This window comes from Giraffa tippelskirchi, chromosome 8 (assembly GCF_054371585.1).
Source record: "Giraffa tippelskirchi isolate mGirTip1 chromosome 8, T2T-mGirTip1v1.2.pri, whole genome shotgun sequence".
Taxonomy (NCBI): Eukaryota; Metazoa; Chordata; class Mammalia; order Artiodactyla; family Giraffidae; genus Giraffa; species Giraffa tippelskirchi.
Window position 1 is genome coordinate 11520289 of NC_137282.1, and position 20606 is coordinate 11540894.

The window sequence follows — 20606 nt, forward strand, 5'->3', positions numbered from 1 at the left end:
TCAGCATTAAAGTTCCGTTAGTCTGACCTTACCTACCGGTGTGCACTAGTGACAAGGAGATCTTTAGGGTTTAACACTATAGAGCATTTATTCGATATCACCATTGTGACCTGTAATGACTGAAACACAGAATTAGACACAGCACAGGTGCGGGTCCATACGTGCCAAGCCACCAACACCTTTCTGTTGAAGCAGAATTCTCAGGGTGTGAGACGGGCCAAGTCTGACATCACCACCGGGGCTGGGCTTTAGAAAATGCCTAAAATTATATTCGGTGAGATTATTAGCAGCTGGTGCGGCCACAGTAGATGCATTTGTGGGGAAGAGCAGAGAGTAGGGCAAGGAGACAGACTTCCACTCCCTCAGCTGTCGGGAGCCAGATGGGCGGGGACCTGAGCATTGGGGCAAGTTCTCTCTAGGTTGGCACTTAATAGTATTTAGGGCCATTTACACTACACTGCCTCCCAGATGTCTGTCCTGGTGTGTGGAAATGATGTTTGCTGCCCGCACCAACTGAGGTCTAAGTGTCTCTTGTTCCTCCCAGAGGTCTGGGGTCAGTTAAGTGTGGTGTTTCAAGCTGACCGTAACCATCTTTCCCCAACTGTTGTTTGGTGACCTATTGATAGCTTGAAGATCAGCCGTGTGGGAGTATTTACATCACTAATTTGCAATGCTACAAGTCAGGGCTCCCTCCCAACCACACCCCAGAGTTGGCTGTTAATCTTTTTTTTTTTTTTTTTGAAACCACGCCACACAGAATGTGGGATCTTAGATCCCAACCAGGGATCGAACTCAAGCTCCCTGGAGTGGAAGCACAGAGTTCTAACCACCGGACCGGGTGTTAATCATTTACCAGAATACCACTAGCTCAGTCTCAGCAGTGGGCTGCACCTATAATCATCATGGGACCCACCAGTGAAGTGAGCTCGCTGAGCTACTGTCAGAAGAAGGGGAAGAGAGGTGTATCGAGGGTCTCAGATGCCTATTTATGAAGCAAACATGGGTAGAACCCAGCTCAGGTCTGAGATGATGAAGGGCCCCTTTCCCACTCTGCTCACAGGGAAAGCCAGAAAGAGCTGTAGAGCGGCCCCCACAGCACCCACAAGGCACCCAGCTGCAACAGGGTTGCACAAATGAACGAGCTAATCCCTTTCTCACATGCAAACCCTTGAAATATGAACTAATTAAAATAAACACTCATCATTTTAAAAATGGGAAAATTTACTGTGAATCACCTTCCGAGGCCAATGGCATGGAGTTCCTCAGCAGGACAGGACATGGTGAGGCTTGTCCTCTGGCGGAGGGGAGGTTTAGGGGAGGTTTTAAAGTGCATTTCCTTGCTGTCAAGTGCTGATAACATTCCTCTTTTAGATGACCCCAGACAGGTTGATTTGAGTTTTCCTTGGTTCTATGGATGCCCATCTAACTGCCTTCAATTCCACAGCAAGTACAGAAATCTAATTTCTGCCACTGAAACACCTCTTCCTTTCTAAGTACTCCCCAAGGGAAGAAGGCTGGTGGTCAGCTGCATGGTGATCAATTTATTATTAAGGTTTTTCAGTATGGACAACACTGAAGATACTCAACATAAATATCTGAACATAATACCTGTTCCTGGTAGTATTGGGATTGTATCAGACTCTTTTAACAACCCCTGTGACTAACAGATAGTCTTGTTTGTGAAAGACAAACAGACCAGAAAAACACACACCCAGCACAAACAAATGGTTCTGTCTTAAGCCCTTAATTATGTTCCCTAGCAAGATGAAGGCTAATGGAAGCCATATGTGCTGGAGGAGTGGCGGCCTCCCAGATCCCTGCAGCCTCTGCAGGCCCGAGGGGGGCCGCCAAGTCTCTGATTGCCAGTCTGTTGAACTTCCCATCTTCTTCTCCAAGAAGCTTTTTCTTCTTTAGATCCAGGAAGACCTAACTGGGGACTTACAGCCATCCCGTCTCCAAAGGTACTTCGTTTCCAGGGCACTGTTCCTACTGATGTGTGTGTGCATGTGTGCATTCTGAAAAAGTTGTACAGGCACTGAGAGTGGGAGAGTGCCTGTGCAACGCTCGCAATGACTGGCTTTGAAGTTTCCCTAGTTCCTATCTGGGTTACCGAGCTAGAAGAGACAAGAGGTATCTTAAGGCATCAGGCTGATTCCATTGTGCAAAAAAATTTCCTCTCTTAAAAGGACGTGAAGTTGCTCAAAAACAATATGGCAGGTGGGCCTTACACAAGGTCCAGTGGGATGACCTAATGCTACAGAGAACATGGACTTTGTAATTGAATAGTTTTCCAAATGACCTGAACTTGGTCTTGCCACTGACATCATCCGAACGGTTACAAGGCCTCAAAAGACTGCCCTGAGGACTAAATGACTGATCTATCTCAGGGACGTCCTTTACGGATGCCACTGCTGGGTGCAGCAAGCCAGAGAGAGTAAGCTCCATCCTCCATGAGTCCTTATGCTCCATTCGAACTAGCCTTGCTGTTCTGGGTTGTCTTTTGTGATTCTGCCTGGAGTATTGGGGTACAAAAACATAAAGACTTTAGGGATTGGTCACAATGAGAAACAAGACATGCAGACAAGGCCTTGGGTTAAACAATCTGGGTGCTCAGTGGCTCCCTCTTTGGTCCTCGAGAGCCAGCAGAGCCCCTCCACAGCTCAACTCTCCTGTGACCCCCTACTGTTCACTGCCTCCTGCTTTCTGCTCTCACCCCCAAATGGGAAAAGTGGATAGATAAGTAATTTCTCATTTACATGCACTTCTCCTAAGATTCTTAAATTGCTTTCCTGCTAGTATTTCCTGACATCTGAAGCCTGTGTGAAATACACAACATATGGGAACTATTTCCATCTGGCGCAACAGAAAATAAGAATCTGCCTATATTGTAATTAGCTTCTAGACTTAACATGTTTAGTTCTGAACCATGATTGCATTTGTTGATATATATATTTGCTTTTGGATCGTTGAATTTTTAAAAAAATGTAGTGGTTATAAGATGACTGAAGTTCAGCCTACAGCTTCCTGTTTGGAGGACACAGAGGGTGTGGTGTTTTGAAACTGTTATAACTCTAGATTCTCACTGCCCCTAAAAGTAACTTGAGGAAGAGTTTCCTTTTTTAGAAATTTACATCTTCTTTAGCAGAAGTGATGGATTCTTTAGGTAATGAAATAGACTTTGATGTTGTGGGTAATGATGTAACCAACGGCAGCTGTATCCATTCTTCATCTTTAAACATCAGAGCTGAGAGTTGGGTTACTGACTTACAACACAGGGTGTTCTGGAGCTACAGTCACACTGCCATGACTACCAGATCCTTGAAACAGCTACTGAATGTCTGCCACAGGACTCAACAGGCAAAATCTGGAACCTAAATGCATACACAGCCAGATGCTGAACTTTTTTAGATCAAGCAGTACCCAAAAATAAGTCCTTATTAAAGGACACCAATGAAATTAACTTCTTATTTTCATGTAATCTAAAGTGTCTCACCTTAGTTCCCTTCAGTTGAGGTGCTAAACCGGCCGTGTTCTCTTTAGATTCAGGGGGAGTGGGTGATCCCAGGGGACTATCTGTCTTTGGAGCCTAGGGAGAGAGATGTTTTATATAAATTAAGCTGTCTGCTCCTCCTGAAACTCAGAAGCACTTCTACCTTGATACTTTTCAGCACAATTTTCTTTCCTGACTTCCTTTCTGGGTGAAATAGGCAGTATAGGTCCCTGAAATAGCAACTTAGTATTACCTTTTCACTTTCTAGCACTCTAGATACAAAAGTTGCACTCTAATCAGATTCTGATATTTAAAATCCTTTGTTATTAACTAGCTACTTATTTGCCATTCTGATCCTGTTCTCTCAAAAAAAAACAAAAAACACACACACACTCAAAAGTTGCCATTTCTCACTTAGGCGTTAGTTTCTGCCTGGCATTGATACAACTTAGTCAAAACCGACATCTTCAGTGTCATTTTTGGTGGCTAGTAATAAATGCTTTATTCAAATGAAAGGTGTTACTTAACAGAAGCTCCTGCAATATCTGAAGATGGAGGGAGGGAGGGAGTGGTATTTTAGAAGAGCTAGCTAACCTGTCTTCAACAATTACATTAATTACGCTTGAAAAGTAAATCACTGCTCTTTGGAAGTAATTTCTTCATGTACTTTGGAGGGAAAAAGGCTACATATATCCAAAACTAAAATATATTCAGTTTCATGTCTCTCAGTTTTCTATTGAAACTAGCATGCTACTTGTTTTCATTTTGTACATATGAAGAACAGAAGTTTACAAGCATGTATTAAAAACAACAATAACAACAGGAGCCTGTCCTTTTGTCCTTAATTCCCAGGTAGTTTTTCTTAATAGTACTTCTTTTTTACAACTTTTTTTGGGGCGGGGAGGGGGGGGTGCTGTGAGGCATGTGGGATCTCCATTCCCTAACCAGGGATAGAACCCAGGCCCCTGCATTGGAAGGCCGGAGCCCTAACCACTGGACCACCAAGGAAGTCCAATTCCCAGGTATTTCTTAAACATTCCAGAAAGTAACATCTGGATCAAGAGTTTATGACCCTCTAGAATCATTCTGAAACTCATATGTAGCTCTGAGACATTTCGCTACTCTAAGACTTCCTTGCTCCTGAGAGCAGTCTAAGAATGACAAACAACTGGTCTGTCTCAAAGAAAGAGTAAGAACCCAGGAGCATGTGAGAACATGGTCTACGCTCCAGACTATCTTCTAAGCCTCCCTAGACTGCTTCTGGACAAAGGCCAAATCCAGATCGGTTTCTGAAAATTTGGAAAAGGAAAGCAAGATGGTGTTTCCTGAAGTACATTTTTCACGTTGGACTTCATGTTTTCCTTGGCTTGCCCCAGGAGTCGATAGCATAACCAAGATTCCAAATGATTGGTCCTCATTCCAGTGTGCTCAGTTCCATCCACTCGGCCACAAGGGCAGCCTCTTCTCTCGTGGGCCTTCCTTCTTCACATGTGCAGCTTCCAAGTCAGACGTGAAGCCACAATGCAGGGAAGCGAGAGGCCCCTTCTGACGGACCCAGAGCAAGATGCTCTAGTGATTGGGCCAGTCCTGGGTTCTTCAGAACACCAGGAGAACAAAAGCTACTGAGTTAAAGGCGATCACAAATAATTAAGGAAATGGGCTGAAGGGAGACAAAAGAATTGTTTATTTTCTAGATTGGCCATTCACCACTTAAAAATTAATAGGAATCTGGGCAAATGAGACAGACAGGAAAGAAGAGGAACCATTCAGTCCCAAAGGAGAAAGAATGGTGAGGAGGAAAAAAAAAAACACCTCTAAGAAGACTAGATACTTAGAATAAAGCCAGTCTCCTAATAAGAAATCAAATAAGACTCCTAAACACAGTAAACAGCTCTAAAGCTGGAGGTAGTTTGAGTAATTTTCATTTTTTAAAGGAACTTTTAAAAGATCTTAAAGCCACTGGGGCCAAATTCCAAAAGATAAGCCAAAAGAGAGGCCTACTCTGACTGTAAGAGGAAACAGGTTTGCAGAGCAGACTCAGTCGTGAGGTCTGGGTTCCCCACAGAGCCAGGACTCACCTCCCCACTGAGCAGTATCTCAATCGGCTTTGGCTTCACATCTATCAGGTAGAAGGTCCGGGACAGGAGCAAAAGAGAAGGTGGGACATTCTCCTTCAGGTGGAGGTCCTGCCACTGGAGAGCGGGAAAGGGATGAAACATGACAATCACAGGATGTTGGACGTGACCCACCCCCCACCCCCGCCCCTCGCATCTCCTCCTCTCTGGTCTCACAGCCCCCCAAGCGCACGGTGAGTACTAAGAGCGAGGACAGGGGCATGTCTCCTGGCTGCTGCATGCCTGCTTGGGCCCGACAGCCCCTCACAGAGTCAGAGAGGGAGGTCCAATTAACCTCTCACACCAACTGTGGATCAAAGGAGGAAAGTATCTCTGGTATAAAGTAGGTAATGTAAAAGATTATATCAACCTCATTCATAACTAAAGTAACACTAGAATGAGATGTAATTTTTCAAGCTCCAAATTGGCCAAATTTTGGATAGGGGTGTGTGTGTGTATGTGTTAGTAGCTCAGTCATGTGAACTTTGTGACCCCATGGACTGTTGCCCATCAGCTCTTCTGTCCATGGAGTTCTCCAGGCAAGAATACTAGAGTGGGTTGCCATTCCCGTCTCCAGGGGATTTTCCCAACCCAGAGATCAAACCTTGGTCTCCTGCATTGCAGGCAGATTACTGAACCACCAGGAAAGACCACAGATAGATAGATAGATGCACACAAGACAAAATTCAAAAGGTAAATTACCCTATTTTCTAGCTACCCTATTTCCCTCCCTGGAAGCAACCACTGGTACCAGTTCCTGATATAATCTTACAGTGATATCCTATGCATATACAAATATACATTTAGGGACTTCCCAGCAATCCAGTGTTTCCACTGCAGGTGGCGTGGGTTCGATCCCCGGTTGGGGGAACTGGGATCCGACATCCCCGTGGCAAGGCCAAAGCAAAACAAAACCTCAGTTGCAGCCACAACACTTGAGCCAATAAAATATTAACAACAAAACCAAATATACATTTATATGTTTATCTTTACACTAAGGGTGACATATACACACTTCCGTCCTTTGCTTTCTTTCACTAAAGTATCTTGGAAATTGATTTGTACCAGTAGACGTAGAGCTGCCTTCTTTTTATTTATTTATTTTTTGGCCTCACCATCCAGTGTGCTGGATACAGAATCCTAGTTCCCCAACCAGGGATCAAACCCATGCCCCCTTCAATGAAAGCACAGAGGCTTAACCAGTGGACCGCCAGGGAGGTCCCAGAGCTGCCTTCTTTTAAATGTCTGTAAAGGATTCCATCGATGGAAATGCTATAATTTATTTGATTATTCTACTAATGAACTTTAGGTTGTTTTCAGTCTTTTGCTATCATAAATGGTGCTGCAATGGATAATCTTTTAGGTATGTCATTTTGCACATGTGCAAGAATATAGGATAAATTCCTAAAACTGAAATTTCTAGGTCCAAGTAAATGCATTTTTAAATTTTGAAAGCTGTTGCCAAACCTCCATGCAGGATTTTACCAGAATTCCATGAGTGCCCCTCTGTCCTTACACCCTCCCCAACACAGGGCATCACCCATCTCTAACCTTTCCCAAGGTAATGAGTGCACGTGGAATCTCATAGTTTTAACTTTTTTTTTTTAAGTTAAGACATTTTGTAAGTTTAAGACAGTTTGTAAGGAAAAGAAAGTTTTTCCTTTCTATGAGATGTCAGCTATATCCTAACCCAGGATTTTGGGAACAGTAATCCATAGCACTGAAGATTGTATGGTTGGCTTAGTTTTCTCACTCCTTTGAAGGGGGACTGTAAAACAACACATCCCTCCGACAAAACAATTTGACAGGAAGAAGTCACTTAATACCCTACATGCAGGAAATAAATGATGTTTAAGTACCCCCTAGAACATGCTCCCCTTCCAATCAGAGCAGGTCCAACATGGAAGAGAAATGGCTACCTGGTGCGGTTCAAAGCCATAACAGTGGTTCCTAGCCCTAAACAGTTTGTGCACAGTCCATAGCACTTTTTTTTTTTCCAGCTGTGCCAGACCTTAGTTGCAGTATGCCAGATCTATAGTTGCAGAATGCAGGCTCTTAGTTGAGGCCTGGCGGCTCTCCTCTGCGGCATGCATGATCTTTAGTTGAGGCATGCAGGCTCTGTAGTTGCAACATATGGGCTCTTAGTTGTGACATGTGGGATCTAGTTCCCTGACCAGGGATTGAACCCGGGCCCCCTGCATTGGGAGTGTAGAGCCTTAACCACTGAACCACCAGGAAGTCCTTTCACAGCACCTTTTACAGTAATGGGAATGAGCACTTTAATAGGACTTATTACTTCGTTTTAAAGCAGTTAAAACAATTTAAATGCTCCGTTAAAATCCACTGTTTGGGTGAAACTACGTTATCAGAGGGGAATCTGCGACAAAGCTAACACTTAACCCTGGTTTGGGGCATGAATTGGGAAAGGGGCATGAATTGGGAAAGCGGCCCCAGAAGGTGTAGGCCTCCAGGGGGATTCACCCAGATGACAGGCCCTGTATCAGAGCTTCAGCTCGGGGCCCTCATGATACCCAGAGGAGGAGGCACATTGGAGGGTGGTCCCAAAACTTCCGTCCCTTGTGTACCTATGCCTTCTCCCAGTTACTCAATTAAACGTTAAACTCCATGCTGCCATGAAGGGATTCTGCAGATGTAATTCAAGTCTCAAGTCAGTTGACCTTAAAATACGAAGATGACCCATGTAGGTCTTGCCTAATCACAGGAGGCTTTAAATCCGGAGCTAGAAGTTGGGTGAGAAGTTCACTGCAGATGCAGAGGCCGGAGGGGCTGAGAGTGGCCTGGGGCTGGGAGCCAGTGAGGAAACAGGGCCCACACTCCCACAGCTGCAAGGAATTGAATTCAGCCAACAAACTGTATGAGCTTGGAAGTGGAGTCTCCCCCATGGCCTCCAGAAAGAAAAACAGCCTGCACTTCTGAGCTGCAGGACTGGGAGCTGATCAGCGGGTGTTACTTCGAGTGGCTAAGTTTGTGGTGGTGTGTTAGCAGCCACAGACAACTATTTAACAGAGTACTGTGTTGCAGTCAAAAATAAAGCCAGCTTCTTCAGCGGCCCACAGCTCCGCTAAAGAAGGCCAATTAGGTAAGATGGCGAGGCAGAAATTAGAAAACAAGGCCTGAAAATGGGAAGGGGGGCTTCCCAGATGGCTCTAGTGGTAAAGAACCCTGCCTGCCAATGCAGGAGACAGAAGAGACATGGGTTCGATCGCTGGGTCAGGAAGATCCCCTGGAGGAGGGCATGGCAACCCACTCCAGTATGCTTGGCTGGAGAATTCCATGGACAGAGGAGCCTGGAGGGCTACAGTCCATAGGGTTGCAAAGAGTCAGACATGACAGAAGCAACTGAGCAGACACGCAAACGGGACGGGAGAGAGATCCAGGGAACAGGGCCCAGGAAAGCGACCACTTGCCTCTGTGAGCTGCTGTCTCAGCTGCCCCTCAGTGAGACCCAGTGACCGCATTCCTCGGGCCCTGCAGGCAGCTTGGAGCTCTGACACACTCAGAGCATTCACCCCTTCCTTGGCAATTACCTGGGGGAAAGAAAAAAAAAAAAAAAAACGGAAGGAATGGCATCAGGTCCTTTAGTTCCAGTTTTACCTAATCCTTCAATTTCCACAAGTCAGGGGAAAGGCAGAATCAGCTAGCTTTCCCACTCTGTCCCCTGCACTGACTGCCACAAAGGCCAGGCGCTCAATCAAGCCAGGTGACCTCAGGAGGTGCAGTGGTGGAGGTGAAGGGAATCCTGCCAACAGGTGTGAGTAATATCAGAAATTTACAGAACTCCACTGCCTGACCCTGAGGTGTTTCTTTCTCACTCTTGCATTGCCTTGCGCCTGGTTGTGACAGCTCCACTCCACTTCCCTTTCGTGGGGACTTTAAGACTCATTAGAAAAGCATTCCATTTGAAAAGCTTTCAATGTACCATTTGTTGCACGTCCCAGCAGTGTTCCTCCCCCACTCCCAAACCCCCTAAGAACAGCCCCAACTCCCTGGGCCTCAAAACTCCCTCAATAAATAACTTAACACAGTTTCTACTTGGTATGACCCCAAACTATGGGACTTCTGGGACCAGTATTGTTTATTTCACAGTTTTGAAAGCAACCACTGAAATCTCAATGGGGCTAATGGGATCCTGCCTTCTCAGTTCTGGGAATCCTGCTCCCTCAGGCAGAATGCTTTTAAAGCGGCTGATTCAGATTCAAGAAACATTCTTTCCACTTTGTAAGGACACTAACGAGTAGTTACAGTCCAAATGGTGCCCTTACTCCAGAAGATGTCGGGGTCCTGCCTTCCCTCCGTCCTTGGCCACCCCTTCTTACCAGGGCGGCTCACCAAGATCCAAGGGAAGGAAGCACAGCGGAAGTGTGGAGGGTGGGGGGGTGGAGGGGTGGGCGTTGAGCACTGTTGTGCTGTTCCTTCCCCATGGGTCCTCACTGGTTTCGATGGACATGGGTTTGGGTGGACTCAGGGAGTTGGTGATGGACAGGGAGGCCTGGCATGCTGCGGTTCATGGGGTCGCAAAGAGTCGGACACGACTGAGCGACTGAACTGAACTGAAGACATCCAAGCTACTCACTGCTTACAAGGCCTTCTTAAGAGCCCGACAGGCAACTTCGAAAGTGAGTCATCAAGGTTCAGGTTATCAGGGGCTGCTCAGACCACTCACTCTGCCAGAACCAGCCCTCCGGGCAGACCTAATAGCAGGCATTGCACTTTGTCACAGAGCCACCCTGAGACAATCCCCAAGGCCTGGCTAATTCCCTCCAGCTGTAGCTCAGCTCGTACCTCATCATCTGCTTTTATAGACTTCAGCCTCATCAGTAGCTGGAAGCGAAGCAGATTGTTGGTTCCAAAGGACTGCAGTTCCAGCAGTTTGCAAAGGGCCACCAGCTGAGGTCGGTCGAGGTGCTCCAGGGTCAGCTGATCCTCAAAGAGTTTGGAAAAGCGAACTATCTCCTCGGTGCTGGGCTTGTGGCCTGTCTGGACCTAGGCAGTAGGACACAGGGACTAATAAAAACCTGCTTCCTACTTAAAGAATCTTCCCTGTAGACCATGTGAAAGATGCCAAAGCATTTATGGATTCTATCTTATGTCTGGAAGTGGGCCTTGAGTTACAAAGAGGAGTTAAAAAAAAAAATCTGTCAGAAGTCAACCTAAATCACCTGAACAATCAGGAGAAGTTCAAAAGTTTGAGTTTCATTGTACTGTTTCTCTAAGTAGTTATTAACAGCTTCAAAGCATTGATGGCTTTAAAGATAGGTTTTCTGCAAACTCCCATAAATTTTTGAAATACTGTATCTCTGTAACTGAGATATTTGCAAATTCAGAGATCAGGAACAATCTGGAAGCTCCGTGATGACAAGAAGTTGTCTGGTTTTATATAAAAAACTGACACCTGTTTGACGTAGGAGGAGAACTGGGTTGAGGCATCCCCCAGCTGGGCCCTGTTCCTCTTTGCCATTTCTGTAATCGTTTCTTGAAGGAATTTCGCTAGTTCCAACTTTGCAGCCATTTTCTTTCTCTGTTTTTCTTCCTTCATGATGGAAGAGGAAAAAGTTAGAATGAACCCTTCATGATTACATCTTGGTAGATAAAGATGCCAGAAACATATCTGTGGCCTTGTTGTTTGTCATCCCTACTTCATGAATGAATATTCTTGTTAGACCTAATTCAAGGAGTTTTGTGAAAACCAGAGAAAATTAAAAAGTAGCCTCGATTTGCAACTTGTCTCCTTAATCTTACGTTTCTCACTAATGCAATCATCATAAATATTGGATGGGTTCAAAATAGTGCCCTCAGTGGAAGACTTTGTCACTCTTTAGAATAAAATACACACTATCTCTTAACCTGGTGCAAACCATCTAGGTCATGGGTCAAGCTGACCCCTGATCTGAGTGACCCCAGATTTTCCTTGGCCAGAAACCAAACTAGGAAATTAAGCTAATGAAGCTTACAGGTTAAGAAGAAAACAAACACAATTAATTACAAGACAATGAAGTGCTATAACAGATAAAAACAAAGCACTACATAGAAGAGAATTAAATGTGTACTCTTAAGACATTATGTTAACCACTAATTCTAAATCCTTGTTTACTATCAGAGATATAGTGTGGTAGTATTTTGAAAATAACCAAGATCAGGGTGGATACAGAGGAACAGGAATAAATGTGTTATATACATATATACACACACACACATATATCTATTTCCCCCCATTAAGTTGCCCAAGAGATTCTAATGACAAGCAAATCATAGCACTCATTGCTTTTACTTTTTTTAGAAATATCTTAGGAGAATCAGCCCCCTAGAATCACGCAGTGACAATACCATCATTAAAACCTATGCAGCCATCGATTCCATTCATCTATTTATTGAATATCCACCGTGTGCTAAGTGCTAGGGTAAGATGGGCAAAAACAGGTAAGAATTCCTGCCCTCAGGAAACTTCTAGTCTAATGGGAGAGACAAACACTGTCAATTAATGATAAACCGGTAATTCCACTGCTGCTGCTGCTAAATCACTTCAGTTGTGCCCGCAACCCCATAGACAGCAGCTCACTAGGCCCCTCCATCCACAGGATTCTTCAGGCAAGAATACTGGAGAGGGTTGCCATTTCCTTCTCTGGGTAATTCCACAAATTAATGTAAAAATATATCAGGCAAGTACCATGAAAAAGTGCATAGCGCTGGGAACTTGTATAAGCAGAAAGCTAGGTACTCATCTTCACTCTCTTGCTCTCTCCCTCTGTTCATGGAACAAAGCAAAGGAGAAAGTCTTTTCTAATACTGTGGACATGATATGTATGTGCATATGTTCAGGAAATAAGCAATGTTGAGGAAAAAGGAATACTTAGATAAATCACTTCCTCATCCCCACCCCCCACCCCCCTTTCTGCATTCACTAACACATTCCTTGGGGACTTCCCTGGCAGGTCAGTGGTTAAGACGCTGTACTTCCACTGCAGAGGGTAAAGGTACAATCCCTGGTCAGGGAACTAAGATCTCTCATGCCACAGTGGTGCAGCCAAAAACAAAACAAAACAAAAAAGTCCCACCACATACACATTCCTTGGAATCCCATGGTATTAATCCCAGACCCTGACTACTTTAAATGTAAGTAAACTAATTTCAAACCACCGCCAGGCAGTTAAAGATTGCAATTTGATTCTACCCTTTAAATCTGTCTCAAACCTATCTTCAAGGTTTTACTCCTGATGAAACTTTTATAATTCAGGTTTTGTCCTCCCTCTCTCTCTCATGCTACTGTAATAACATTCCAGCTGATTCTCATTTGGCTCCTTCCTCTTTAATCCTTCCTGCCAGCAAATTGTTTTCCTAAAATATAGCTCTAATCATGATTGATTAGATGATTTAGATTGATCTAAAATATAGATCACTTTTTTTTTCCTCATCTCTTGCTTTGTATTCACCTTCCATCAATCACCATGCTGCTGCTGCTGCTGCTGCTAAGTTGCTTCAGTCGTGTCCGACCCTGTGCGACCCCATAGACGGCAGCCCACCAGGCTCCGCCGTCTCTGGGATTCTCCAGGCAAGAACACTGGAGTGCATTCAAAGTCTAAATTCCTGAGGGTGGTGGATACTTTCCAACCCGACCCCAACACAGTATATGAATCTCATCTTCTCCCATGGATCCCCTGGTACTCCCTGCTCCAACTACAGAGGACCAGTCGGTGGTCTCTGATTATGTCATACACTTTTATACTGTTAAGCCATCTTAAACGTTAGTCCTTCTATCCAGAATGCCTTTCAAACAGTGCAGTAAAATTCTACTATTCTGTAATCTCAGGTTCATCATCACCACGACAGGGAAACACTTCTCAGTCTGATTTAAAAGTTGCCTTCTTTGTTCTCTCATGGGGTAAGGTCCATGCCTTCATCCATCTGGCAGAGCAGCCCAGATGGAGAGAATGAAGGGGCTACCTTGGTTGGCCAGCCCTTCACCTTCACAGTGGCCATTCAGAGGAGGAGGAGGATGCCCTCCACTCGGGAGCTACTCATGAGCACAAAAGGGTCTGTTTGAGTAAATCATGCCTGCTGGTCATCTAGTCACAGTTAATTTTTGTGTGGCCAAAAAATAAATTTAAAAAAATTAAAAAAAATAATTAAAAAAATTTTATAGGGGAAATAGGAGCGGGGGTCAGGAGGTAGCTAGTGATCCTCTCTACCTTCTGTTCAATTTTTCTGTAAACCTAAAAACTGCTCTTAAAAAGATAAAACTCTATTAATTCTTTTAAAAGCTTTCAAAATCCTCATACCTTTTTGGATTCACTTTCAAAAGTTGATGGCAACATCTCTGGGAAAAGTTTCAGAAACACTGGCAATAAGAATTCCATGAAGGGGACGATAATGAACACCATGAAAGGAACCAGGCGGAAGAAATCAGCACAGGTTCTCAGCAGCTAAAGAATTAAAGGCATATGCAAATATCCATTATTTCTGGACATGCCAAAAACAAAAGTCTGCCTCAGTTCTTACAGCATTAAAAACCCAAGGCGTTTATAAAATGGAAAGGCCGAATTTTCCTCTGTACCTTAGCTCAGAAGTAATGTTTATGGGATATCTTCAAGGAAATCTGTGATAATCAAAACATATTATTGGCATCTCTGAGCTTTCATTTAAGTCAGTACTTAATAACATGGTATCTGTTAAAATTGGTTTTTCAAATGCATATACTTAATACATTAACAGCAGTTTCTACTTCAGATGCACAGATCAAACTTTAAGCCTCTCAACTCCTTGGAGAAATTAGAAAACACAATTATAATGCCCATTCCATGCGCAACTATACACATATTTTAAGAGCCCATCTACAGGTGTACAGCAAGTCGGTTGCAGATAAGTCAGAAACTCTGGTTCTCACCGTGAATTACTATTCCTACTCTGGGATTTTTTTCAGAGGAATTTAAAAGTTGGTTCACCAACAGTTCGTTTCAATTTTACATTTTCTTTCTCAAATATGACTCTTGCCTACCCTTCTTCTCTCTCGTCTGGTCAGCACCTGTCCATGCAACAGCCTCCAAACCATCCTGGCAGCAACTTTGGTGTCAATCCAAAGCATATAGAATCCATTATAATAATATTTCAGTTCATCCATAATTATTTGTCTATAAGATCGCTTTCCTTCCTTAATCTTCACGCCCGCTTCTTTCATGGGCTGAGGGCTTGGCACCTGAGGCTTCTTTGCTGTTTGCTCCTGCTGATGCTTATTGGGGACCTCCTGCAACCAGCAAGTTGATGTGTGCAGCTCTTGGAAGATTCTGGCTCGTAAATGAAGTACTTTATTGCCTGACTGACTTGGATCGGAGTACTTTCTGCTTCCATAGTTCTTCATATAGGTTTTGTTTAAATGGGAATCCGGCAAGTGAAGAAATGCAAATGATGGGGAGTAAGAAGAGCTGGTAGGCTGGACAGAATGGCTAGGGAATCTGGAATAAAGACCAACAGCCTCTGAGTCTAGCACATACTATTACAGAATGAAAGAGTGAAGAAATAAATATTTTATCTGGTAAAAATAAAACAATCATTTTTAAGCCTGCATTTTTCAAAGCTGATCATGTTTATGAATGAATGACATACAACTTTTTAGTCCAACTGAATAACAGTATGTTTTGTGGGTGAATGATACACTCTATGAGAAATATTAATAAGTTAATTCCTAAGGATAATTGTTGTGTTACAAGCTAGAAACTCTGTGATTATTAATTTAAAAAGCAAACATTTTTTTCACCCGAGGCTATGTCTGAAAGTTTTGTCTCTATTATCATTAAGTGTCTTCACCTACTCTACTAATGATAGAAATATTGTTTGAATGAAACATTTCATGGTCCTTGTGGGGATTAACCAATCATATAATACTGCTTTGTCTATGCAGTGCCCAGGGACTTCTTCAAATGAGAAGGACTTACAGCTGAAATGTCCTTCACCTAAGACTCCTAAGGAATGTTGGGAATAAGAATTAGAATTAGGCTCCCCAGCCAGGGATCTCTACATTCCAGTTTTGCAACAACTCACAATCTTCAGCTAAACTGACACATCAGATTGTTTGAAAATAAAAATAAGACCCAGTGAGGTAAAAGAAAGTTTCTGGCAAAGAGATTTCTTTTGGCAAAGAGATGGCTTTTCCCACTCTTTCAGACTATTTTTGAAGCTTGCCAAGATAAAGCACTTTTTGAATGGCCAAAAGGGAAAATGTACAATGTATTTGGCACACAGTAACTTCTCAGTGAATATTCTTTGGAATAAGTAAGTGATAACAGACCTTACTGGGGCAGGTATAAGCCCTAGGATTGGCTTGCTTGCCAGCCATTTTACTCCTTTTTACATCTAAGGGCTGCCTGTAACATTCATCAATTACAGAGGTGTCACTCTAATGCCATTACATTTTCTATCTTACCTGTTCCACACTTTTACAAAATTACTCAGTTTGAGTTCTAAAGCATATAGAAAATCTAGGGTAAGTTTAAATACATTAAAATGCCTGCTTCCTAAAAGCCAACACAATTAAAACCAAGAAAGCTTTAATTGTGTACTACGTCTATCCTTTTACATGTATCTTTTCCATCTAGAAAAATAAGGTTCATATAAATAGTGAAGGGAGGAGGGAATCCCAAGGCTTACCTTGTCCGGGCAATAGCTAAGACTGTTTTATAACTGTAGAAGGCCATATTTATATTTCTCTCAATGAGTCGACATAGGGACCTGGGCAGAAGGAGTAAGTAAACAATTCAGTACCTTAAAAACATATGTTATTCAGATACCAGGATTTAAGTGTTAGAAACTACTTCAAGGGTAGAAAATTCGCATATTCTATTCAAAGTGTAAAACCTCCCTCAAGTTCATTTCCAATTTTACTCTTCATTTCCACCAATCAGGAGTAAGATTTTCTTAGCCCTGGATTTGAGAATGATACTTTTAGATCCCCACACATAGAAATGATCTCGAATACAAGGATGTTCATATGATGATACAGTCTTCAAAGACATTTTGATTTCTGGTACCAGTACTTAGTAATTTACTTGAATGGTTGCCAAGTGTCTAAGAAACTGATCGAGACACACTTATTTGTAGCCTAAAATTACAAGCAAACAGTAAATTTTATGCATTTGTTGTCAATTACCTTTTCTCCTTAGTTGGCCAAGCTGCTGCCAAACCTTTAAAGACTGAAAATACTCATCAGTGAAAATATGCATGGTACCTACTAATAATTCAAAAGTGGAGGAAGCCTGCTAAACATTCTCTAAAGAGCCCAAGTGAAAGTCGATCAGTCGTGTCTCTTTGTCGTGTCTCTATACAGTCCATGGAATTCTCCAGACCAGAATACTGGAGTGGGTAGCCTTTCCCTTCTCCAGGGATATTCCCAACCTAGGGATCGAACCCAGCTCTCCCGCCTTGCAGGCGGATTCCTTACCAGCTGAGCCACAAGGGAAACCCAAACTGAGCTTTAAACCTTTAAATAAGCTTTGCCAAAATTTTTGACCATCCTATGGGCGCTTTTCAGCTAAAAGCAGCAAGGGAATTGGTTTCTCAGTGTCAACTGTATTCCTGCAGCTGGGAAAGGAGTTCCAGTCCCTCCTGGTCGGAAACCTCAACCATAGAGCTGACGTCTTGAACAAGAATTCAAATGATACTCCAGAACATGTGAACCCAGACCAAGGGCATGTCGTCTCCTGTTGGAGGGGGACAGTTAATCTGCTCTGAGCGGCCACTTCCCAGGAGGGCGGGGCCGGGGCCGAGGCGGGGCGGGGCCGAGGTGGGGAGGGGCGGAGCCGGCGGCGAGCCCCGCCTGCGCTTCCGCACCGCCCCTCCAGCTCGCCCCGGCCCCAAGCTCCCCGGGTTACCTTTGCCTCTGATTCTCGGCGACACGGGGGCAAAAGGCGCCCTCGACTTCCCCAGCCGATGGCTTTTGTGTGTCTTGTGCGTTGGTGGGCTGTGTTTGCTCTGGTAGGGTCTGGGGGGAGGTCTTTGTTATTTTGGAAAGGGGATGGTGCAGGCAGTGGGACCACGAGCTTTGGCGGTCCGAGTTTATGGAAGGAAGGCGAGAAGCATCGGGGCGCAGGGTGCGGAAAAGAAATGAGGAAATGAAGCACAGAAGGAGCGGGGGATGGAGGCTGAGCTCAAAAGTTGGGGCGCGGGTAAGGGACCGAGGTCGGGGCTGAGAGAGCGGGGTGGGGCCTGGAAGCTGTGGGGAAATCTGGGCGCCGATGGGAGGAGCAGGATACGGAGGGGAGCAGGCTCCGGAGGAAAACAGGAGGGCGCGGTCCACCGAGTAACAGCCTGAGGACTTCGCCCGCCCGCCCCTACCTCCTCCGGCCGGCTCCCGGAACGGCTGCCTCAGTCCTCCAGCGCCTTCCCAATGCCCCTCCGCCCCCGGCTCCCCCAGCTAGAAGGGCCAGAAGCCAAGTCTCTATGGCTCCACCTCTTTCCTCCGCCAGCACGTCACTGTGAGTGACGACACCACTCACCAATCAGCTCGCAGATTCTGGGGCGCGAGGGCGTCCTTCGCGGTGGCAGCCCAGAAGGCAGAGAAGTCCGGTTCCCACTGGCGAAACGACTGGTCTACGGGGTTTAGTTTAAGGAGTTGTCTGTGCTGGGAGGCTCAACCCTGCCTGTTCATCTTCTGTAGGCTGTGGATTCACATCCCTCCCTTCCCCCCAAAACCCTTTCTTGAAGACTAGATGGAAGAAGCTTTTACTCTACCAGTAGCGTAATATGCCTGATAGTCGCCATGGTAACCATCTGGGAGTCACCAATTACATCATTTTGATGTATCCCCCTCCACCTTCCAACTCCGCAACAGCGGGCGGGGAGAATAGCAGGGAGAGGGAATGGCAGAAAGGGCGGGAATGGTGAGGAAAACATTCCTCTCCTATCTCTGGGGTCAAAACCTGGAATATTGTGGAATCTGCATATGGAAATATGAATTCCACTAAAGAAAACTGCTTTATTAATGTTCTCTTAACAGATATTGTTTATGTTCAGTAGTGTAGAAATCTCAGTATTTAAAATGTATATTATAGTAGTTATGCGGTGACATTAGCACTGCAGGTTTGGGGGCACTTCAGTTCCCAGGTTGGGAAAGTGAAAGATGTAAAAATGTTTTCTCTCCTCAGTTATCTCTACCCATCCATTTTATCTGACTCTAGAAGTAAAACACAATTTTGATGGGTTTCCTTTGACTAACACCAGACTGGAAGGAATCGCTTTCACACGAAGTCTTCTCTTAACATGTGACTGACCACAAACTTTACTCATCTGGGCTGCGCATTTGTAAGAATAAAAGCTGACGGGTATAAAATTTCATTAAAAAAAAAATGAAGGCAGCTTTTAATCCACAAAGCATTTTTTTTTAAGCTAATAACCAAATGGATCAACTATGTTAAATGAGCAGAACTTTTCGGTGTGGCCACTAGAGGGCTCATTGTGCATGTCTGATAGCCAACTTTCCACATAAAGGCTTCCCTTCATGTTCTGTTTTCTAGAATTAAAATCTATAAAGCTTTGGTTTCTGTACCTTTCCTTCCCTGAAAACTCCCAATGTTAAATTTTAAACTCTAAAAGGCTAGGTATGTATACTTTTCACATTAATTTCATAAATTAATCACTGCATTATCATGCACATGTACTTTTCTGGAAAAGATCATAAAAGATGCAAAAATATTCCTCTCAGTTCCCTGGGAGACATTTTATACCGGGAAATTATTCTTATTCATGCATTGTATTCATTTACAACCAGGCACAGTGAAAATCATTAAGTATTCATAAACCAGGCGAGCGATTCCAAACCCAGTATTTGAAAGATGAGCTAGACTTTCTACCATGGCCATATGTCAGCAATCCCATTTTAAAAAGGGAAGGGTTAAGAATCTTCCTTATTGAAATCCATTGGTTCAAAGCAGTGTCTGCCTTCTTGTTAGCAGACCTGTTTTTTGTTTTTTTTTTTTACTTTCAGGATAAGTTCTTTATCATGTAATGAGTTTCTTAATATAATCTTCAGAAGAGAAAAACAATTTTTTTCTCCCTCACCTTGGCCCTGAGAATTGTAGTTTGCTTTCTTAATGAGCTATTTGCTCACTTTCTATGAAGAAGAGAAAGCATGTTCTGAACCTCATGTTAGCTGCTAAAAATAGAAATTATTTTTAAGTTATTTCCCTAAATATGGCTCCAGACCAAATATTATTGACAATGTGTATCTTATGCAGGAAGAGACTGTGCATTTACTTCACATAAATTTAAACTCTTGACAGCACAGCTTTAGAAGCAGATTAAAACAAAATCCCTGGGAATAATTTTCCACATTCTCCTCAAGGGGACAATCCAAGCGTCACGCCAAGGAAACGGCTTATCAACAAAGCAAGAAAGATACAGGAAGGTGGAAAAGAAGATGGAGGTAGAAAGGATCTTAGGAAAGAAAAAAAAAAGACCAATTTAACCTCTTTTTCCAGGAGATAGAATCAAACATTTGACATAAGTTCATCCCCTTTGGAGATTTGTGTTCTAAAAAAACATTTAAAACAAAGAAAAATGTGCTTTTATTGATTCCTTTAACTTCTAGTATCACAAGCATAGCAACCACACAAGTACAGGTGTATAAATAGTTAAGGATAGTAATGGAGATGCTTAATTCTGAATATCGTAACTTAGTATTATTAACAGGGTGGTGCTTTTTAAAAAGAATCCATAATTAGTAACCATGAAAATCACTGACATGTAGGACTTTTTAAATTTCCTGTTTAAGTGGTATTTACAGATAAAGATAGCAGGAATTGCCCGTAACAGTACCAAATAGGTCCCGCACTGTAACGTCGGTGGAGAGTCTAACGTCTAGTGTGTGATATGACTTCATGATTCTCGGAACCGAGTATTGGTTTCCTCATCTCGCTGCCTGTGTTTCCTTTGTACGTTCACGTCTGCGCTGCCGCGTCCTAAGTCATTATCCCCAGGCTCCAGGAAATATCACCAAACCG

At 43.7% G+C, this 20606-nt stretch overlaps 1 protein-coding gene and 1 long non-coding RNA gene across 51 annotated transcripts; one reads left to right on the forward strand and one right to left on the reverse strand.

Annotated features, from left to right (window-relative positions):
- Positions 1-62: 62 nt before the first annotated feature.
- Positions 63-18380, reverse strand: LETM2 (leucine zipper and EF-hand containing transmembrane protein 2). Of its 50 annotated transcripts, none has more exons than XM_081524135.1 (11): positions 17944-18011; positions 16760-16802; positions 16261-16341; positions 14504-15068; positions 13899-14042; positions 11018-11155; positions 10408-10608; positions 9033-9152; positions 5569-5682; positions 3494-3586; positions 1204-2512 (listed from the first exon to the last, which is right to left on the reverse strand). In XM_081524135.1, the coding sequence occupies exons 5-11, from the start codon at positions 13998-14000 to the stop codon at positions 2459-2461; spliced, it is 822 nt and encodes a 273-aa protein (XP_081380261.1). In that variant the 5' UTR covers positions 14001-14042; positions 14504-15068; positions 16261-16341; positions 16760-16802; positions 17944-18011; the 3' UTR covers positions 1204-2458. The 50 variants fall into 45 exon arrangements, 29 of the variants coding, with proteins under 29 accessions (XP_081380245.1, XP_081380246.1, XP_081380244.1 ...); XM_081524119.1 differs by lacking the exon at positions 1204-2512 and adding an exon at positions 63-259 and having other exon boundaries at positions 14615-15068; XR_014063434.1 differs by having other exon boundaries at positions 5569-5676; positions 9029-9152; positions 14615-15068; positions 16760-16793.
- On the forward strand, positions 18133-18962 carry LOC145518900 (uncharacterized). Its single transcript, XR_014063448.1, has 2 exons — positions 18133-18370; positions 18753-18962. It is a non-coding gene; the product is annotated as an uncharacterized LOC145518900 (long non-coding RNA).
- Positions 18963-20606: the final 1644 nt, after the last annotated feature.

Excerpts from the sequence above, each read along its gene's own strand:
- LETM2 (XM_081524107.1), bottom strand. The coding sequence starts at position 16,307 with ATGGCCTTCTACAGTTATAAAACAGTCTTAGCTATTGCCCGGACAAG. Across the intron at positions 10,609-11,017 it reads TCTCCTCCTACGTCAAACAG|GTCCAGACAGGCCACAAGCC; the intron begins GTGTCAGTTTTT and ends CCTACTGCCTAG. Across the intron at positions 9,153-10,407 it reads CTATAAAAGCAGATGATGAG|GTAATTGCCAAGGAAGGGGT; the intron begins GTACGAGCTGAG and ends TCTTTCCCCCAG.